Source organism: Malurus melanocephalus, unplaced genomic scaffold (assembly GCF_030028575.1).
Source record: "Malurus melanocephalus ecotype Western Australia unplaced genomic scaffold, MMel_1.1 scaffold_42, whole genome shotgun sequence".
Lineage (NCBI taxonomy): Eukaryota > Metazoa > Chordata > Aves > Passeriformes > Maluridae > Malurus > Malurus melanocephalus.
The window spans coordinates 1,454,585-1,475,174 of record NW_026623274.1 but is presented as its reverse complement, the minus strand read 5'-3'; the positions used below and the strand labels follow the sequence as shown (position 1 = coordinate 1,475,174).

At 40.4% G+C, this 20,590-nt stretch overlaps 1 protein-coding gene across 1 annotated transcript in view; it reads right to left on the bottom strand.

Annotated features, from left to right (window-relative positions):
• CNTNAP5 (contactin associated protein family member 5) overlaps window positions 1-20,590 on the bottom strand; it is a 223,082-nt gene that overhangs the window by 11,517 nt on the left and 190,975 nt on the right. Inside the window, exons 19-21 of the mRNA XM_057364809.1 lie at window positions 20,337-20,561; window positions 5,873-6,003; window positions 4,315-4,399 (exon numbers count right to left, since the gene is read on the bottom strand). Of these exons, the coding sequence (XP_057220792.1) occupies window positions 4,315-4,399; window positions 5,873-6,003; window positions 20,337-20,561 (441 nt within the window). The remainder of the gene's footprint in view (window positions 1-4,314; window positions 4,400-5,872; window positions 6,004-20,336; window positions 20,562-20,590) is intronic.

Below are 20,590 nucleotides of genomic sequence, written 5' to 3'. Positions count from 1 at the left end.
TTAATTATCCCATTATCATCTACCCCTATATAATATTCTTGGATGAATTGCTGTGTGATCTCTTCATTGTATAGATTCCATTTTCTCCTCATGAACTTTTAATAAGAAAAGCTATTGCAGAAATCATAAGAATTGTACTGCACCTACATAATGATTTTAATAAAATTACTTCTCAGATAAACTTTCTTTTATGTACACTTTATATCAAAGCTGAATGACTCAGTGGAARCTTGAGTGTGTTTTAGCTCAGGCATTTAGAGATAAAAAAATGTCATGTGATGGTGGCAGAATATGCTACCGATGTGGGAAGGTCTGCTAATTGATCACTCCGAAGACACAAATAAATTAGCTCAACATTAATAGCGCCTAAACAAATACTTGCACTCTTTTTCTTCAAAATCCTCTTGAATCCTTTCAGTGCTACCCTTTTACTCTGGTATCCCTACACAGCTATTATATCAAATTGCTCAGAAGCAAATACACAGACAATGAAATTCACTTCTCTGCATCAGGGATTATTTTTCCCAGGGACAATAATGGTGAAAAGTTTAGACATGTTGGGGCACAGTATGAAGTTTTCAAGGATTCATTAAGTTAGACCTGCAAACAAAGAAACTGTATTTTCCACTGGGATAGCAGMTTTTTGTAGACAACACCTAAACACATGCAAATGTGTGTCTGAGATCAGAGAATTACAAAATAATTTAAGTTGAAAGACACCTCCGAAGGTCATGCAGTTCAATCCCTTGYTCAAAGCAGCGTCAGCCTCACAGGAAGGTCAGAAAGTTTGTGTTAAATACAGCAGAAGGATCTCTGCAAGGAGCACTTAAAGTAAATGAACTGGGACTGTGGTTAAGATTTCACCGAGGCTTTGCCATAAACTGTATGACCCACTTGGGGCCTGAATCCAGTACTCACTAAAGTCCACGGGAAAACTCCCATTGATACTGATGAGCTTTGGATCGGTCCTTTTGTGTCCTGCCTCTCTATTTGTGAAGTAAAAATGACAACAAACTACAGGAAAATAGTATTTTTCTACTGCTGTTGAGTACTGTGAGGATGAATTTGACAAACATCTGCTGGCTCCTTGAATGATGCTTCCTTTTACTCCCTTGTCTTCAAAGCCACACTTATATTTAGATTGATCTTTCTAAGGCAGCTATATGGTCCCATTACTGCGTATCTGAAGAGCTCACAGCCTTTAATGCTTTTATCCTCCCAGCACCCCTCTGATGCAGGGCTGTTCTATTATCCATGCTTTACTGATAGAGAAGGGAGATAGTAAAGCTCAGACTGGTTCCAGTGGGAATAAAATGCCTGCTTACCTTTATATCTGCRCGTAAATGGCTTACCCAAGGTCATTCAAGTAGTCTGTGGCAGAGTGAGTGTCCCTATGTTTTGAATTCCAGGTGAGACTCCTCTGCCTTAAACAGACGGGTTTTTTTTCCCCAAAATTCAGAGCCAGGTGTAGGGCAGCCATTGGGAAAAAAAATGTAGCCAGTTTGAAAAGAAGAAAAAAATATTAGAGTGTCAGTACCTAAAGAAAGTGTAATGGGACTGGGGTGGGTCGAATAGAAGCAGAGGAAACGTTATTATTTAAAAAAACTGGTCACTGTATAAGGGTGCACTTTTCAAAAGTTCCAGCTGTGATAAAATGGCTGTCATAAGAAAATCTGGTGAGGAATAAGTTTCRAGCTTTTGTGATGTCCTGCTGGAAGAGCTCTTTGAGATCTCTCAGTCAGTGGAAAAYTAATGGTGGAGTCAAGAAACCAGCTGGTGTAATCATCTGATTAGGCAGCCAGGATCAGGCTGTTAGAGCAGACAAATGAGCAGTGGTGTCACAGGAGAGACAGATTTTCAGCAGATTATAGCATGGATATGTAGGACATAAAGCACGGAGGGTTTTGCACATGATTCTCACTCAGCAGACACTTAAATTTCCTAATGAATGCCTTTAGGGGTGTAATCCCAGTGGCATCCAAAATAAACACTACAGGAAGTCTTGGTCTGCTTCAAAGCATCACATGCCTCTGGGAGTTCATGCCATGCTGAGGGCAGGAGCAATGAGAAGGAAGAACTTGGCAGATATTGGCTCAAGTTACCCATATTCTTCTGGTGAGCCATCATTAGAAGAAGGTATAGTCAACATTTTACCCATACAATTGCATAAATTATGATCTACCCTATTTATGTAAACTCTACATTCCCAAAATGACAATGTCCAGCTCTCCTCTTTGTACAACAAAGCAATACTCTTAACACTGTAGCAGTAGGAATGTCCGGTTTGGGTTTTCCTTTTCCCSCCAGCATGGAATAGTGTGTAACCTGAGTGAGTCTGGAGAAGATATGAAATTGTGAAGAATGTTGGTAGATCAGATGGTTGTGCCAGCATTCAGACAGACACTGACAAGCTGCAGGAATGAGAAAATAAGAACACTGAAGTTCAGCAAAGGAAATTAAAAGATCTGAATTTGGGTTAGAAAGAACCCCTCCACCAAACACTGGCTAAGGCTGGCCTGCTGGAAAGCAGCTTTGCAGAGAAAGGCAATTTCCCGGTGGGAGAAAGACTTGGACTTAGTGCAGTGAGTTCAGAGAAAAAAATGATTTAGAAGCATCTCTCATATGAAAGAGAGAGGATTGAGAGAACTGGGACTGATTAACCTGGAGGGAGAAGASTGAGGAAGATCTGTGATTCTGTGGGGGAGCAAGGACTCAACTCAGCATAGCTACAGCTATTGGATAAAACCTGGAAAATTAAATCCTGATACAGAAGAAAAACTGTGGAAATTCACTTAACATATGAAGAAGAAACTGGAATTAGGATTAGACTGGAATTAAAGTGACTTGCTGGGATGCACTGTGTGATTCCCAGTACAGCAATAATATTTTTCACAACCTGGATGGTCAGTTTATGGCTTTAGTGTCATTACAGAATATGAATGACCATTGCTATTACTAAAACAAAATCCCAATAAAGTTTGGGGCAAGAGAGAAATAAAAGGAGACAAGTCGGTGGTGTTCAGTGGAACTGAGTGCCTGACTTTGGAGATAAACCTGGGCTTTTTGGCTTTACAATAACTTGCATGTGTGAAGTTAATAATATTTTTTGTGACTTAATCTAGTTTCTCTCCATAATGCTAAGCTGCACCATGTCAGCTTGCTGGCTACATTTTGAAGGTCTTTTTGCAACGTTCCATCTTTCTGGTCAGAAAATCCTCGTTTTATTGATTTGGTGTCTATAGCRGSAGCTCYAGGTAGAGGTCAGGATGAGTAATGTTCCTTTAGATTTTCAGCACTACAGCTGACTGCTGACAAAATGAGAATCTGATCTTAGCTCTGAATTGGGCTGAAAAGTGTCAGTTGCCCAAACCTGTCCACAAAAGCTCGGAAAACGGYTGCATTTGGACAAAAAGCCCAAAATATTATATATAACTAAGGGGATAATCAACTCTTGCTCTTAATCYACTTAATAAATACTTGATAAAACACAATGCAGAATGCACTGTTGTCATTCCACGCAGTCATATGGCACAAGCAGACACTAGAGGATGTCACAKTTTCTGTCTAGCTGCCAGTCCCACAGGCCTCGTGTGCTAATAATGAAACATAAAACTGCAATGGTGAGACAGATGTCAGGCTGGATATGGAGGCCCAATCTGAACAAAGAACTGAAATGTCTGTAAAGAAGGAAGCATTTAGAATCTTACTGGGAAAGAACAAGACTCTTTTATAAAGGAAGATGACACACTTGACAATAAAAAAAAGGAACTACATTTTCCAAATTYCAGGCAGAATTTTCCTGGTCTTGTAATGGTTTTGCAGCATGGAGGARTAAAGATCAAGAAAGTCCATGTACAGAGCATGCAGAATTGTGGCCTAAGTGCTATATGCAATATTCCTTGCAGAAATCAAATGGAAAAAGACTGGCAGTAGAAAAAGGGTAGAGAGGATGAAGGCTCACTGTGCTGTTCTTATCATTAGGAAACAGAAATGGCTGGAGAAGAGCAAGCTGCAGTCAGCAAAATGGTATCATTAGGCAAAGATGCTGCCCTGGGCAGGGACACAGGCTGTATGAATCACCTCACTGGAGGGAGCAATGGGACTRCTTAAAACTGCTATCGGTGCAAACAAGTAAAGCTGCCAAAGTTTTGCATTGATGAGATTTATAAATAGGAGTACTGGAATGCTCAGGCCAACCCTTACAGCAAAACCATCCAAACTAACCACCAATTCTATCAAAAATCAACACACAGCACAGGCTAATTCCAGCACAGTAACAACTCACAAATCAGGAATATTTTTGGTAGAACCTACCTGTGACCTTGCCCAAGGTGAGTGACTTAATGGCCTTAAAATCAATCTCAGAAAAGTTGTGTTTGAGTTTGAGAACTTGATCAACCTGGAAGAGGTCAAAATAATTACTTCAGTACAACAGCAYGTGGACACCCCTAAATCCCATTGTACTGCACACTTCTGGGAACATGCTCAGCTGCAAATCAGTTAATTCTGCCCCCAAGCATGATTTCGTTTCTAAACATAGAAAAGTGAATGTGCTTTGATTTTAGCATGAGAAGCTGAAAGGTATACCAGAATAGTCATATAAAGGGCTTTGAGAAAACTTTCCCTGCAGAAAAGCTTAAAATGTTTGACCCTGAAGTCCSCCTGCTTCCCAAAATCCATGTCTAGTCACTTCAGAACACACTYAAAGGAGGCCACTCTAGAAAGGCATTGTGAAGGATTAGTTCTGCACAGAAGAAAACCAAAGAGCAGCAGACAATAGTAGACTGGTACTTGAGGAAAACCCTGGCTTTTAGCATAAACCCTCTTCTTAGATAATGAGGCCTACCCACCAYAGTTGTGTGATGTGTTTATATTTTACCACCTAGGGATAGAAATTGTAGAGGGAAAAAAAACCCCAACCCTGCAGTGCTGCATGTTTTTGTCGTCTTCTCATTCYATTCCTGAAGATAAAACCTCCCTAYAGAATCCGCCACCCTTYCCCATCAAATGACTTTGGCTCAGATGTAGCCAACCTGTTTTGGAATATGAACTGCTATAACTATCTTTGAAGGAAAGCAGAAGGAGCGGTAAGATGGTTCTCTTCTCCCTGCCTTGGAAAAACAGGTGATGCAGGGAAACAAAGCAGAGGAGGGAGAGATTTTGCCTCTCAAGAGGTCACCACACTCAGCATGGTTTGTTCTAGTTTCTAGGATGGGGCACTGCTGTGTACATGAATGCACCCTGCATTCCCTCAGCTTTTCCTCTTCTGTGAGAGGATAGGGCAGCTGGGGTCACATTCTCCCTTGGGAAATACACCCTAAATGAAATTAAATTCCTCAGCTGTTTTCCTCCCTTTCACAGYTTTTTCATGATCCATGCTGTGTGTTTCATTGGACACTACAGGTCACAGAGGAATCCCTAAGCCCCAGAACCACTTCTGTGGTCAGATGAACTTCTGAACTTCTTCTAATTCACAGATTGTCAGAAGCAAGGGAAGGATCTGTCAGCTGAAAGTACCATTGTTGGGCACTCTGAAATAGGGTCCAGATGGAGCATCGCTCAGCTTGAGGGCTGTTCTGCTGCTGGATCAGCATGAAAYCTTTGCCTCCTGCCCAGCAATCAGGGAGTGTGATTCCCAGAATTCACAGAATTATACAATGGCTTGGGCTGGAARGGACCTTAAAGATCATCTCGTTCCAACCCTCTTGCTGTGGATAGGGACACCTCCCACTAGACCAGGTTACTYAGAGACCATCCAGCCTGGCCTTGAGCACTCCCAGAGATGGAAATCCACCACAACTTCTCTGGGCAGCCTGTGCCCKTGTTTGTGGCCTGAAGTATTATTTAGCACTCAGGATAAACCATGGCATACCTGAATGACGAGCTCTCTGCCTTCCCTGTTGATCTTCACATGGTGCAGCTCTCGGTTGGCAAAATTTCCAGAGTCAATGGTGAAAATGAGGAGCCCATCCTTACTCAGCTTGTATCGGACCTGTAAACTTCCTTAAAAGCAGAGCAAAACTSTATGTATAAAACCTGGGTCAGCAATGCAATACCATTCAATAACTTTCCACAACAAATAACTCATTTTCTTTTTATTGCAATGGAGTAACAAGGTTAATAAGTCAAGAAGGAGGCTGGAAGAGTTCAAACTGTAATGAAAAGTGTGAAGAAAATAACGCACTGGAGGAGCTTTTCTTCCTACTGGGTTAACAAATGGCTACGGAGACACATAAGTTAATGAGTAACTAAGAACATCAAAGGCGAGTGTCTGTCTGCAGGTCAGGCATCGAGCACTGCCAGCAGCTCATCTACATTATCCTGTGAGAGATCACTTCCAGCAGAGGGCATGCAGGGCTTGCACTGCTCTATTAAACTAATAACGCTGGGTTTTATCATTCCTTTTCATCCAGATGTGACAGACAACACAGAAGACAGTGACAACCGTGAGAATTATAACTTAATTTCAAACATTTAAAGGCCCATACTTACATTATCATTTATACGTAATAAAGAAGCATTTTTACTCTTACTTCTAACGTATTTGAAGGAATTAATGCAATTCGTATAAAAATGAATGTCAAACCTCAATCTTGCTATCAAAAAAGCATCGTGACTTCTGATAATTAACAGTAGCATAACAAATCAAAATGCACAAGAAAGCAAGGAATCCATACACATACACACATACATGCTCACACACATGGAGCTTTCAGATTATGTTATAATCTAAAAGCAAAAGAATTTATTCTGATAAAATCCATTCAAGCATACTTTTCTGGGAATTAAGTAGCAGAGAAAAAAATTCTGGGATTTTTAAACTCTTTTTATGCATCAGCAACCAAAATAAATGGAATAGTTGCACCATAGAGTTAAAAAGCTTTTCTGGTACTATTTTTTACTGTCTCCAAAGAGGAAATGAATGCTGACAGCACCCCAACCCTGAGAAAGGGTCTTGCTTTTATTCCCTCTTCTGAAAATCGTCAGGATTTTTTCCACCTCTAGACACACTGTTGTTAGTCCTTCAAGTTAAAACTCCCAGCCCAGATAAGATCATTACTCCTCCTTTTCCCTTGCCAGGATGTTTTGCTTTTAAGAGCTGTACTTTTAAAAATGTATTACAAAATTCAGTATATCCCAGATGAGCGCTAACACTCTCGGGGACTTGTAAAATAGAAAAAAAAACCTTCCAAAATCAAGAGGGAAAATGGGAATGAACTACTAGGATGAAGGCTTTTAAGCTGATTGAAAGGTCTGCTGGATCAGGGGAAATTTTAAAGTGAAAATATTAAAAAAAAAAAAAAAAGGATAAAAGGCATTTACATTCTCACACATAGTCATGGACATTAGAGGGGAATTTGTGAAGAGATCAAGGTCAGTAAAAACTGCTAAATTATTCAGTGTGATATTATAGGTCCCAATTCAGCTGCCCCAAATCATATTGCAAAGCTCTCAGCCCTCACTGCATAGAGAGGGCAAGGAGGTGCTGTCTGTCACCATGAATGTCACACTCAAAGGTCCAAACCTACATCACAGTCACATTATCTGGTACTGAATGAAAGATGCATCAACAGGGATTAACAGTGTAAACATCTTAGCAACACTTTAGAAATACATGAGAAAAGAAGCCCAAGTGTGAGGAAGTTCTTCAGATTCGCTCTGGGCAGTGGGAGAGCTGATAAAAAGGGGAAAGGTTGACTGACCCTGCACACCACAGCCAAGGTGACCACACAGAATAAGATGGAGCTAAAATAGGACASTCTAACAGACTGGTGCAAACTAAAAATCGTGTCTCAGCAGAAGCACTCTACAGGCTGCCTCTTACCTGGAGCCGTGGAAAGAGATGTAAAGCAGAAAATGGAACAGGGCCTTGGTGTGGTCTCTGACCTCAGCTTGTAAATGTGAAAAATACCTTCTCTGCTCTTTTGGAATGCTATGAACACCCATGTGTTTAAAATGTAATTGGTACTACTGCATGCCGGTGATCAAACAGCAACCAGCACATCTGTGTTCACAGGGAGCCAGCACGACAGGCAGACTATCCAGGCTCTCAGCTGCTGCAGACTGGGATTTACCCATTGACTTCGTCGGGGAAGCTGTGATTTTTAAACCAGAAACCATCTGTTCCATTTGTTGGGAGACAAYGGAGGAGGCTCTTGACATCCATTATGAGCAGAACTTGCTTTCCATAGTGGTGCAATTTCACCTTAAATCATGCAAAGCGATCGGTGAATGGCGTTTTATTTTGTCAAATTGCTTTGGGTTCCAGTGGCAACTTTTTTTATGGACAGCTGCTCTTCAAAACTATTGAATTCAAGCTGGCACTTTGCCTGGGACCAAATTTGCATTAATATAAACCAGAAGTATGGGCTCATCTCTCGAGGTGTTTTGGAATTTTCACCATTACAGTTGAGAGCTGATTTTGCCTTGCATTCAGTACCAAAACTTCTTCAGTGTTCCGTTTACAGAATAATTTTCCTGGCAGATTAAATTGCCATTTTATTACTTGACAAGCAAAATAAATGGATTTTTAATTAGGATTATTATTAAGAATTTTATTTTGTCCTCTGAATTTTGATTATCTGGTCCACTGACTTTCTCCATCACATCAGCCCAGTGTCAGTAACTGCAAATGGAAATCAGCACATAAACCAGATCTGTTCTCCCTATTCTCCATTTCGCATCATTTTTGCCTCGCAATAGGGGTTCACACTAATCATGAGCAGTGTAATTTCTGTCAGTCTTGTTGTTGTCATGCCTGTCATCCTCTTTTCAGCTCTCCATGTCTGAGCATGCACACCTGGAGCATCATAATGCTCGAGCAACGCACAGCTAGTTGTGCTCCTTCTCTAATCTATGTTGAAATGCTGCAGGCAATTGCTATTAAGTCAATAAAGGAGGAAGGGAAAGGAAAAGAAAGATAACATTCTTTTGGCCTTGGACTGGCAAGTTTTACTGGGCACATTTACCCCAGCAGCTTTAGGTAAGTGCAGATTCTCATGTTGATTATTTTAGTTATCCATCCCCTKCAGCTTTGAATCCTGCCTCTAGAGCAGCCTGAGAGGGGGACAGGCTTGGCTTGGTAACAGAGTCACCGAGCACAGCATGGCCTCTTTTCACCAATTCCTGAGGAAATGATGCCATGTGGGCTGCCCTGCTGCTGGGATGACACCACTACCACTGCACATGGCTGGGGTCTCCAGTCTGCAGCCTGCAGTACTAAAATCCATGATTGTAGGGCTGAATGGCATCTCCCTGATGATATGAAACAACCAAGAGCCATTTCAACAGGATTCCTGGGGGTCCCATTGGGCAGAGGGAAGTCCTGGGAAACAGAGACCATAGGGCAGTATTTATGACATCCCATGCTGGTGACAAAGTCTGAGGTGGCTTTTCTGAAACAAAGCACCCCCAGGACTCTCTTTTGATGRTGATGGAGGCCAGCACTAGTTCTGCTAGAAGAGCACTAATGATCAGTGTCAGCATAACCAACCTCCAGGCAGCTACAGCAATAGTRTGGTGCCTTCAAACTGCCTCTTTTTTTCTGATAATACCCTGCTGTAGAAGCTCTTAAATCTAGTGGCAATAAAACTGGTTAGAGATTTCAAAGTGTTCAGTCTGAGGAACAAAAAACTATTCCCAGACTGCACAGTGTGAAGAAATACCTTGGTCATAGTGTTCCATACCCTGTGTCCCAAACCTGAGCTGACTGAACATGTCACCAGGAGAGCTGCCCTTCTTTTGTGTCTACAGCAGTGCTTGAGTGGAAGGAACGTCAGAAGCATCTGCTGGCTTTGTGACCTATGCTCACCAACTTTAAATTCATTCTGGACTGACAAAGCTCGTGCTGAAAATCAAATGGCAATTTTGAAATCATCATCTAGAAAAGGGAAAACGTTACAGAGTGTTCGAGCTCTCTTATTTGAAAGACCAGTGCTGGGTATTTGGCAAAAAGTTTAAAGCAGAAAATTTAAAGCAGAAAGTTTAAAGCTTTGTAGAAAAGAGAAATGGAAATCAGGAATTTGRTCTGTAAATCCATTGTTCTTAACTAAAATCCTTGTCACACATGTCACCAGGACCACAGGTCTTGTGCCATTTAATCTTGGAGGACCAAACAGCAAGGAAGGGAATGRCATCCATTGGAGTCTGAGACTTCTCTGCAGGACCTTTATTTATGGAAACTGGTTTTAAATAAGCCCAAATTGAACCCAACAACTCTCGCCAACGCCAATAGCACTTTTTAATGACTTAAACTGGCTGGAGCAGCTGGCAAGACATCTTGCTCCACTCAGAGAAGCTGAGGTAAATTCAGGGAGCACATGTGGGTATCACATGTAAAGTACAAATTTATCACCATCGTGTAACATCATTTACACATGTAAACCAGGGCAGCTGACTACTCTGATTTGGGAAAATGTGCATGTATGAAATAGTGAAACACTGCATTGGAAAAAGGGCATTGGACCACCCCTGCAAGTCTTCTTGCCTTAGAGTCACCCAGAAAAAAAGTGTTTAGGACCAACAGAGCTTTTTACAGCTGTCCCAAACAGGCAGTCATCCTTGCTGGACTGCTAGACTTTAAGTACACCACAACAKGAACCCTCCAGACTCACCCAAGCCACAGCTGGAAGAGAAAATAATTAAGAAAAGCACAAATTAAACAAAGAGTGGAATTGTATTAGCGAGGCTATTGATGTTGCTATTATGAAAAAAATAAAAGAAATCTAAAGTGTTTAGCTCAAAAGCCATTTGCAGCTCATGAGGTGTAAATGTTTGTTCACTCCTGACTGCAGAACAGCACACACAGCTTTTCAGTCATCTCGACCACACAAGATATCCCTGGRAACTTGCACAGTTTCAGTGTGGCACTGTCCCTCTTCATAGCCTAGATATTTAAAAATGAGCCAACATTTTCTCAGTTAGGAGCAGCTGGCTTAGAAACATGTTCCTTAATTAGCAGCTTCTCCCCAGGGATATTTACTCAGTAAATTTACTCTCCATTGGAAGTGCTGCTGGTGATTTTAAGAACAGAGCCCAACTCTTCAGTGTCCAGTGGCATTTAACTAAGAAAGCACTGGCACTTTTTTAGGAGGTGACTCTTGCTATTTGTTTTACACGGAAAAAACAAAGAAGCAAAACTGTTGAATGTGTTTGCTGATATCATTGCTCAGCTATTGCACTTGCTTAGACAACACTGTTTCACAAGGTTTAAAAGAAAAATTCATCACTCAATTTTTTGCAATCTCCTCTGGTAATAAAAATAGGAGGTTGTTTGAATGCCTCTCACTCAATGCTTGAGACATTCAGGACTTAAGGATCATATTGAGGCCATCTGAAATTAAAATAAAACAAAACAAAACAACACATTCTCCTCAAATTGCATTTCTTAACTTAGAAAAAAAMCACACACCCAAAAGGAGCCTATCTGGAGGCCCATGACCTCAGTTCACTTCACAATGCTGCTAGACAGCTGGGCCCAGATTGAGATTGTCACTTAAACATCAATAAATGTGGCTGGCTCCCTTACGTGACCGAGAAATGTGTTTAACCTTCGCAGACATCTCGTTCCCACAGCCGCCAGTTGGCTGAACACAGACTGACCAGCAATTAACAAGAACGGGCAGATGCTTCTTGCTCCAAAGGTAGAAAATACAGCAATTCTAAAAAATGACCCAGAGGATCAGAGACACAAAGCTCATCTCACCCATACTGAGTGGCCTAAACACAGAGCTTATTCCAGGGATTTTAAGGGGACCATTCATCTAAACAAAACAGCTCATGTACATGGTGATGTAGCTGGGTCTAAAATGGGAATAGGGCTAACCCATGGGTGTGGGATAATCCTAAACACTGCCTCTCCAGCTCAGCTCATGGGTAAGCATACACAATGGTACTTTTATGTACCCTGGAGGCAATGGACAGAGCACTGCCAAAATTTGGGATCTACCAGCTTGATGGCYGCTGACAAATTGTCTTCCTTCTTTATGCCACAGTTTATCCACTGGGAAAATAGATGAATGTTCGCATCAGTCAGAAAAAGCAAGAAACCTCTAAGGAAGGAGCAGTTTAAAAAAAAACACTATTAGTCGTTATCATTGTATCTACTTTCCCAGGTATTTCTTTTTGGTAAAGGAAGTGTTTACTCTTTCTTTTACAATGTGATGCAACATTAAGTATCTTTTTCCCCCTGAAGGTGATTGAATATAAAAATGAAGGAGAGAACTGAGGGTTTTACTTGCAGTTAAATTACCCAGAAAGCTACTGCTTTCTGATGGTGAGATTTATTCTGGTAAATCTTAAACCATACCTATCCTACAGATTCTTTGAATTTTTAAACCACTTTCACTTTAAGACCCTTCATTAACAAAGGCTATCATAGAATGGTTTGGGCTGGAAAGGACCCTAAAGATCATCTAGTTCCAACTTCCCTGCCATGGAGAGGGACATAGGAAGAGACACCTTTCATTAGACCAGGTTGCTCAAAGCCCTATCCAACTTGGTTTTGAGCACTTCCAGGGATGGGTATCCAAAACTTCCCTAAGCAACCCATTCCACTGCCTCAGCACCCTCATAGTGAATTTCTTCCTAACATCAAATATAAACACACCCTCTTTCAGTCTGAAGCCATCCCCCTTGCTCCATCATTCCATACTCTTTTCAAACGTTTCTCTACCCAGTGAATGAAATACAATATATCATCGTGTGAATTTTATTCCAGAAATTCAACCTGGCCCTGCAAATCAATGTCATTAATGTTGTGCAAACAGCTTTTAGAAAAAAAAATATTGAGATCTGTTGTTGTGATACCCCAAGAAAGTCATCCCAAATTGCCCTCACCAAGATTCTGGCTCATAGTTTCCATTTTTTCCTAACATATTTTAACCATTCCTCCTTCCATGTTGGCAGTACAGATGCCTGTTCAAGCAAGGGCTTGTTTCATGCCGACCTAACAAGCAGCCATTATGCTCAGCAGTGAGAACACATAAAAAGATGGTGTGAAGAGAAAAAAAAGAGAAGCAATCGATTTGAGCACTACATGATGCCTGAGCAGGAGAACGAGCAATAATCTTTTAGACAAAACTAGTGAAAAATAATCATATGCCTCTTCTTAAACCTTCTTTTCATTCTTAAYTTGTAACAAAAGCAGCACAGAACTTTGTGGATTAATGGCTTTCTGAGGTTAATGATGCTTGTTTTTGTTGAGCTCTAGAGACACAAATCTCTGGGAAATGTTCTGCTCCTCTGACCAGCAATTCCATCTAAGGACTGCCTATTTMATGGGTTATGCGAATGGAGAAGCTGTATCCTTTAGTCAGTGACCTCCTGATTACAGCAACCTTTCAGGGGAGATACTGGAGTTTAGAACTTGCTGCAGCCACTGGCACACAAAGAACTGACTCATGTTAAGTCATCTAATGGGGCAAATTAAGAGGAAGAATGAATCATTTACTGAGTAAAAATCCTATTGCAAGAACCATATCATGGTAGCATTGTGATGACTTTTCTCTAGAAAAATACATATGCTTATACATATGTACTTTTAGTACTTTGCCTTCAAATGCTTATTTCTGTGATTTTTCACAGAACCATGGAATGGCTGAGGTTGTGACTGACCTCTGGAGGGCATATTGTCCATCCYTGTCCCACTAAAGGGACCCTTAAAGTCAGTTGCCCAGGGCCATGTCCAGGTAGCTTTTGAACACCTCCAAGGATTGAGGCTCCAGAATTGTCTAGGCAAGATGTTCCAGTGCTCCATCATCCTCACACTAAAAAGAGTTTTCTCTTTGCCATATTCAGATGAAACCTCATGTRTTTTGGTGTGTGTCCACTGCCTTTTGAATGGCCTTGCAATGATATCTTCCAGCTGTCTCAGCACTTGTGGTGCAGCCTACCAGGGCCCATGGATTGATGTATTCCAGTTTGCATAATGCCCATTCCCTCATCTGATCCTCTCTCATCAAGTGCACATCCACCTCRCTCCTGACTTTTCTCCCTGCAGCTCCTGAAGGCCGCTCTCACTTGTAAGACTAAGACATAAACACTCAATTTCACCAAGAAAGGCAAGAAAGAAGAAGTCACCTTTTCATGGCACAGACAGGAAACTGATATGCTATTAACAAGATAATAGGGATACCACATACAGGATAGTGAAGGGGATTTGCTTGGGCCCAGACTCAGTCTTCTATTGCTGGGCTCTCTGCAGCTACATAAGGCAGTGCTTAAGCCAGTGTTTCTGCTGGTCTACAGCACTTACTACACAGCTCTCTCTGTCCACAACATATATAGCGTTAAGTTAAAAATAACTGAAAAATGACTACTATAAGTTTTCAAGGCTAAAGCTTTCAATAAAAGGAGTTCTGAAATACCCTTCTTTCAGAATGACAGAAGAGCACTTATATATATACATGCCACATCTATTCAAACAGGACCCTCTGTCCTTCCTCTCATTCCTTTCAGGGCAGTTCCAGAGGAATCCAACAATAAAAATGACTTATCAGCTGCAAAATGTGAGCTAGGAACTCAAGTCTTCTCMGAGATAAACACCTCCTATAAGCAAATGGGAACACAGGCTTTCTTCCAGCTGATTATCTGCAGCCAGTGGTCAGGAATTTTATGCCAGGCAGCAGTGAGTTCAAAGTCAGTCTGTGTATAGCCAGAGCACAGAACAATTATTAACAGCCTGTTCAACCTTTCCTGCTCTACGTAATCCAATTACAGTTCCCTTGTTTTCCCTTGTGGGTCTTCAGAAGATCTCTTGACCCTGCAATATGGCAAAATAATCTTCACATGTCCATGAATTCAGCTAATGAGACAGATCTTTCAGCTCTCTCCTCTTGGAAAGCAGAGATAGAGATCTGCCAGAGTCCTTGGCTGAATGTTGTGGCTGCTTCTTCTTTCAAGTTGGTTTCGCACACTAAGAGATTTAAAGTGCCATATGCTAATACAAACATAAAAAAATGGGTTTGGGTACCAAGACCACCTCTTTCCTCAAAGACTTTTTAGTGCTGGATTTGAAGTGAAAACTCCAATCAGCATTACTATTTTCTGTGGASTGTGCTTACAGCAAGGAAATATCAAAGTGACCAGTGTGATTTTCAACCATAAAAGTTTCTCTCTTTAGATAAATAAACTGATAGATCTCCTGCCACTCTAACCTTTTCAACTCACAGCACCAAAGCCAGCTTCCCATTTAAAGCAWCTGGGGAGAATTCCTTTTACATTCACCATTACTGATCAAACTGTCTCTGGCCCCTCACTCAGTAAATAACACAAGATTTCAGGGGCCAACTGCAACAAYTGSCTGAAATTATTTTTAGAAGACATAKAGTGCTATCTGCTGCAWAATGGCTGTGAACCAGAGCTAGACTGGGAACAATCCTCAGTCACTCACAGTTGCTTGTCTCCTCCACAAAGCTGTCTCCTACACTTCCCAACACGACTTTCTTTCCTGCTCCTGATCTGTTAAAAGAAACTGTACCYGAACCTTGGCACCATTTCCCACTTCAGTCACATAAAATGTGAGGGTTGTTCAACGCCTGCTGCAAGTCTGTAAGGCACAAGGTTCTCARAAGAGAAGACAACTGCACAAGCAATGGTGTAGTTGAAAGAGTCTTTCTGCAGCAGTTAGTGTCCCAAAACTAAAACCCACAAGGGACTAAGGAAAAAGAACCAGAAGAATCCCCCCCCAAATCCACCCAAGTCCTATTTCCCCTGTTTTAGTTTTGACCCATTAAACTTCAGAGTGTACAGTGTGAACAGGATCAAAAGATTTCTTGCCTCAAAGACTGAACTGGRTTTTCAGCATCTCTTTRCCACTGTGTGAGAAAAGCTTTGGTTGTTGGAKATGCAGCTTAACAGAATTGAAGGCAAAAACAATAACGAGAATTTTCACACTTTCAACAGAAAGGCTTTCTGACTTGGAGAGAGGAGGAGATTACAGGAGATTATGAGTTTATTAAAAAAAAAAACAGAAATCAGTACCTTTTCACTGACAATATTTGCTTTTTTTTGAGTGTTAACTCATCTTACCTCTGTTACACATTGTAAATTCTTTTTCCTATTCACTTCAAATATCAGCTGATTTCAAGATTTATAGGTCAGGGAAGTGGAGCTAATATAAATCCTGCTACTGTATGCTGAGTATCAGAGACCTAACATAAGAATTACTCAAGATGTTTTCATTTGTACTCCTGTTTATAACTGTGCCTTTTTTCTTGTCTTTAATCTTTCCTATGCAAAATCAGAGTCTTTCTTTCCAGAATAAATGGAGAGCAGAGCTCGGTTTGATGGCAATAGATGKTGGAAAGGTGGAGAATGAAAAAAAAGGACTAAAATAGTTTAATTTCTTATGAGATTAGATAATAAATACAGATAATTTTTCAATTGCTCTAGCATAGTTAGAGATTCTATCTCTGATGGTAGCTATCTACTGTTTTTCTAGATTAGGAATCATATTGTTTCCACAAAAACAATAATTTTGTTGGAAAAAACCAACAAAGCTGAGAAGAGACTTRTGAAAACCTTTTCTAGGCAATATATTTCCTCATATTCATCACATTTGATTACTTGAAGTGGGGGAGGGTAAATGAAGAAAAGAGAAGCACAGCTTAATTAAACATTCTTTCTTTTAACATTTTTCTCTCCTATCTTTTATTATCTTTAGGAAGCAAGGGAATGATAATATTACAAAGGTATTGGTAACTCTGAAACYATGAAAATGCAAAAATGTACAGTAAAAAACTAGCCTGGGGGAGAAGAAAAATTACCCTTTTCTTGGTAGTATCTTCCCATGATGTGGATAATTTCTGTGGATTGACACACTGAGAAGACTAATTAGAGATGTTTACCCATTTTCAGTAGCTTAGTAACRGGCACTATAATTTAAAATTTCTACAGAAATAGATATTAAAAATGCCAATCATTACAGTTCTGCAAATCTCTTGGATGTGGGACCAATGGGAGGCATGAGCTTTACATACATTCCCATCTCTATATATGTGTGTATGTATATGTAAATATATACACACACAKCTATATACAATACATACACATATATATGTAGCTGTAATTTGAAAATCCATAGAAGACTGGAGAGGAAAGGAAGGTGCATACAATTTTCTAAAGCACATGTATGATTTCAAAGCATCAGTATTAACTTAAAGAATCACTAAAGATGATGTATAAAACCATCAGCCTTTGAAACCTTACCTATAAACTGGCAGTTGACAGAGGATGTGAGTCAGTTGATCAGAAGTAAGAACAAACTCTGTGATACAGATAAGTTCTATAGGAGGGACCTGATTGTAGAAGTGTTATCAGCCAGGCACTACTGAACATCTCATTTTATAGGAGATGACCTGCATAGGTGTGGAACTGCAGCTTATGCATTGACATGTGGTGGTACCCAACATCTGTCATGACTTCACCTCCCCCCTGCCCTTGAAGGCTCCAGGCACTGGAGGAGTTTTCTGTGTGGGCAGCATCAAAGCCAGGAGCAGGTAGCCATGAGTGCTGACATCRGCCTGCTGGATAATTCTAAACCCCTAAAGGAATCATTTTACTACCACAATTATGGTGTCTCAATCAATACTCAATGTTTCTTCTAATGATATTTATTTCTGATCTTTATAGATTGACAGTGCAAAGTGTGTCAGGGTTAATTTTGACAATTTATTAAATTGACTAAAACCAAATTATTTTAGCAAAGTATTTCATGCCTGAGTGAGTTAGACATAGCTGCCTGTAAAAGTTCACTTTTATCTAAGCCCTTTTAATATAGTCTAACTATGAATAATCCTTGCAAACAGTCTCACTTCTTAAATGTCAAATATTTAACATGAGAAGTCAGAAGTAGGAGAAACATTGTTCTCATYGYCACTTTTATTAACTAATAATTTGCYTAGTTATTTTGTGGATAATAGAAAAGAGGAATAACAGAATACCTGAGYAGTAGCTTCAAAAATAGTTACAAAAGGTGAAGTATTAAATTATACATAGATTGTTCCAATATAGTTTTTTTTAACAAGTGGAGAGGGACTTGGGATTATGGTAAAAAGTATTACTGCTCACCTCCTAAGTGAGAATGCCCATTCCCATTTCTCCAGGAACCTAACCTTTATTTAACCAATCACTTATCCAGCAGGGACCTGCTTATGTCCTACTATATACTGTCAGACTCAGCAAGATTCCTTGAAAGTGAGCCAATAAGAGAGAAGGAATCACACTCACTTTTAATGCTACAAAGGACATTGATATTCATAGTCCAGTAACTTTATGGCAAGCATAAACCTCTTGGAGGARCAAAGAGTAACATATCTGAACATTATTTTCATTGGAATAATTTCAATTCCAACAAGACTAAAAAGTAAAAGGACATGAAATTTAACAAATTATTCCATTTGGGACAAAAGGCAGAGAATATACATGACTGAAATGACTGTCTTGAAAAAATGTCACATAGMCATGCACTCACTAATCCTGAAGGAGACTTTCAGGAGGTAACAAAGGTCAGCCATCTATCTTAATCATTCTTTGCATATAGTGCTGCACTTAATAGTCCAGAATTTTGGAGCCTACATCTCATCAACCCTCTAAACAACTGTTACCACCATCTTACAAGTGAATAAAAAGAGGTGCAGATCTCAGAAAAGCAGCATTGTTTGCAYTCCCTGACTGTGCTGAGACTGCTCCACCTAATTTCCACATGTGCTGGGAGTGCCTGTCTTCATCCAAGCCAAAGCTGACATCTGCAGATGCTGCAGCTGACAAAATGAAAGGTCATTTTCATTTCCACAAGCTCTGCTCCTGCTGAGCTGCTACAAGACATCCTGATGTCTTGATCCCAACCTCTTCCCCAAGCACTATTAGAGACCCCCTTCTAGGGCTTCACAATTATAGCCTGCTTATAGTGTATTCCATCAATAAAAGTCAATTGACTCATGTTTCTGAGGTCATTTTAGACTACTCTGGCAGCAATAAAGGTGATTTAAATGGATATTACAGTGTCATTAACTTCAGGGCTATTTCCAATCGCCTGAGTGGCATCAAGAGACCCGAGTGGAACTGAGAAGCTGATTCCAAGGTTTTACCTCAGCAGGGGCTAACCTCCATCACCCTGGAGCTACACACTAGAATATTCATAGATCAGAAAATCATAAACACTTGTCTACAACAGCAAATTAGAGATAGAAATCTGAGACTGGACAGGAGTGGGTTAGGCTCACCTCAGTAGTCCCACCTCCCTGCTGCAGTTTCACTTGGAGTAGGTTGGTGCTATTCCAGTTGCCCCTCCCAGAGATTAGAGCACTCATCCCATGCCAGCCTYAATGCTATCCACATGAGATAACCAAGAGATAAACTACTGCAAACTCCATACTGAGRATAAAACCTTTCTTTTGTTGTTTTCTAAAAATTTTTAATCTTCTATGGTTTCATTTGGCCGTACTTGAAGCCTTAGTTATTTTAGAATTTTCAAGGCTTCAGAGTGGTCTGGGTCATTCGCTCAACTCTACACATTAAACCACATGACGTTAACTTTGTATTGTTCTGCCACARGCTATTGACTCACCAATATGCTTACTCATCACTTCCAGGGCTCCAGTGCCTGACAGCTCTTACAAAAATTCAAATTTCCCTATTTGTCTAGGAGGATGCTTGTCTGGAGTGAATTTTCTGAAAGCACTGCCAGGACTGAGGTGCCAGAGTTTTGCTGATAACACAAAGGTCCATACCCATAAAATCTTAGCACGTTTTCAAAAAATACCCACACCCAGCATCTTCAAGCAGGAAATGGATTTASACTTCATGTTTTGGTCAGTAAATCTAAAAAATTTCAACATATGGACATACTGGCCATATTCTGTTGAAACAATCCAGTGAGGAGTAATACATGTGCCGAGACAGAATGCAAAAGATAAAATTACAATGTATTTCTGCACCAAGTGGTCTTGTACGTACATGGTATTTCTCATTCGCTAACCTTGGCAACCTAATGGATCTCAGTGTGGAATAAATAGCAAGGRATTACTAYTGYACACTCTTGCCACGTGGAAGTCAAAGCACATTATAAGCCCCAACAACATGATTACTCAAAGACTGAATAGGCAAGTGTAGCACTGAATGCCAAATAAAGGGATATAAACAAGAGTGATGGCCATTTTCATGAACTAACACCATGAAGTTGATAAAGTATCAGACACAGAAATGAACTTAAATCAGTGCAGGATTCTAGATTATTCTCCTGCCAAAAAACCAACCAACCAACCAACCAACCAACCAAACAAAAAACCAAAAAACTTCCCAGAGTTACACTCTGGTAGCAAATCAAGACTGCTTACCATTCTTGGAAAGAATCACAGCCAAATATTCATGGAAGTAGGTGTTGATGTACAGCAGAAGGCTTGGAGTGTGTGTTGTGAGAAAGCTGAATGCAATATTCTCCTTGGACACGACAGCATCCACATAAATGGCCGAGCTTGAGGTGCTTGCATTCTTTGTGACTGGATAAGGCTCCTGGAAAGTGTAGGTGACAGAAGTGCCGGCCTCAAATAACGCAGAAACCTCTGAAACCAAAAGAATCATTTCAGCTACC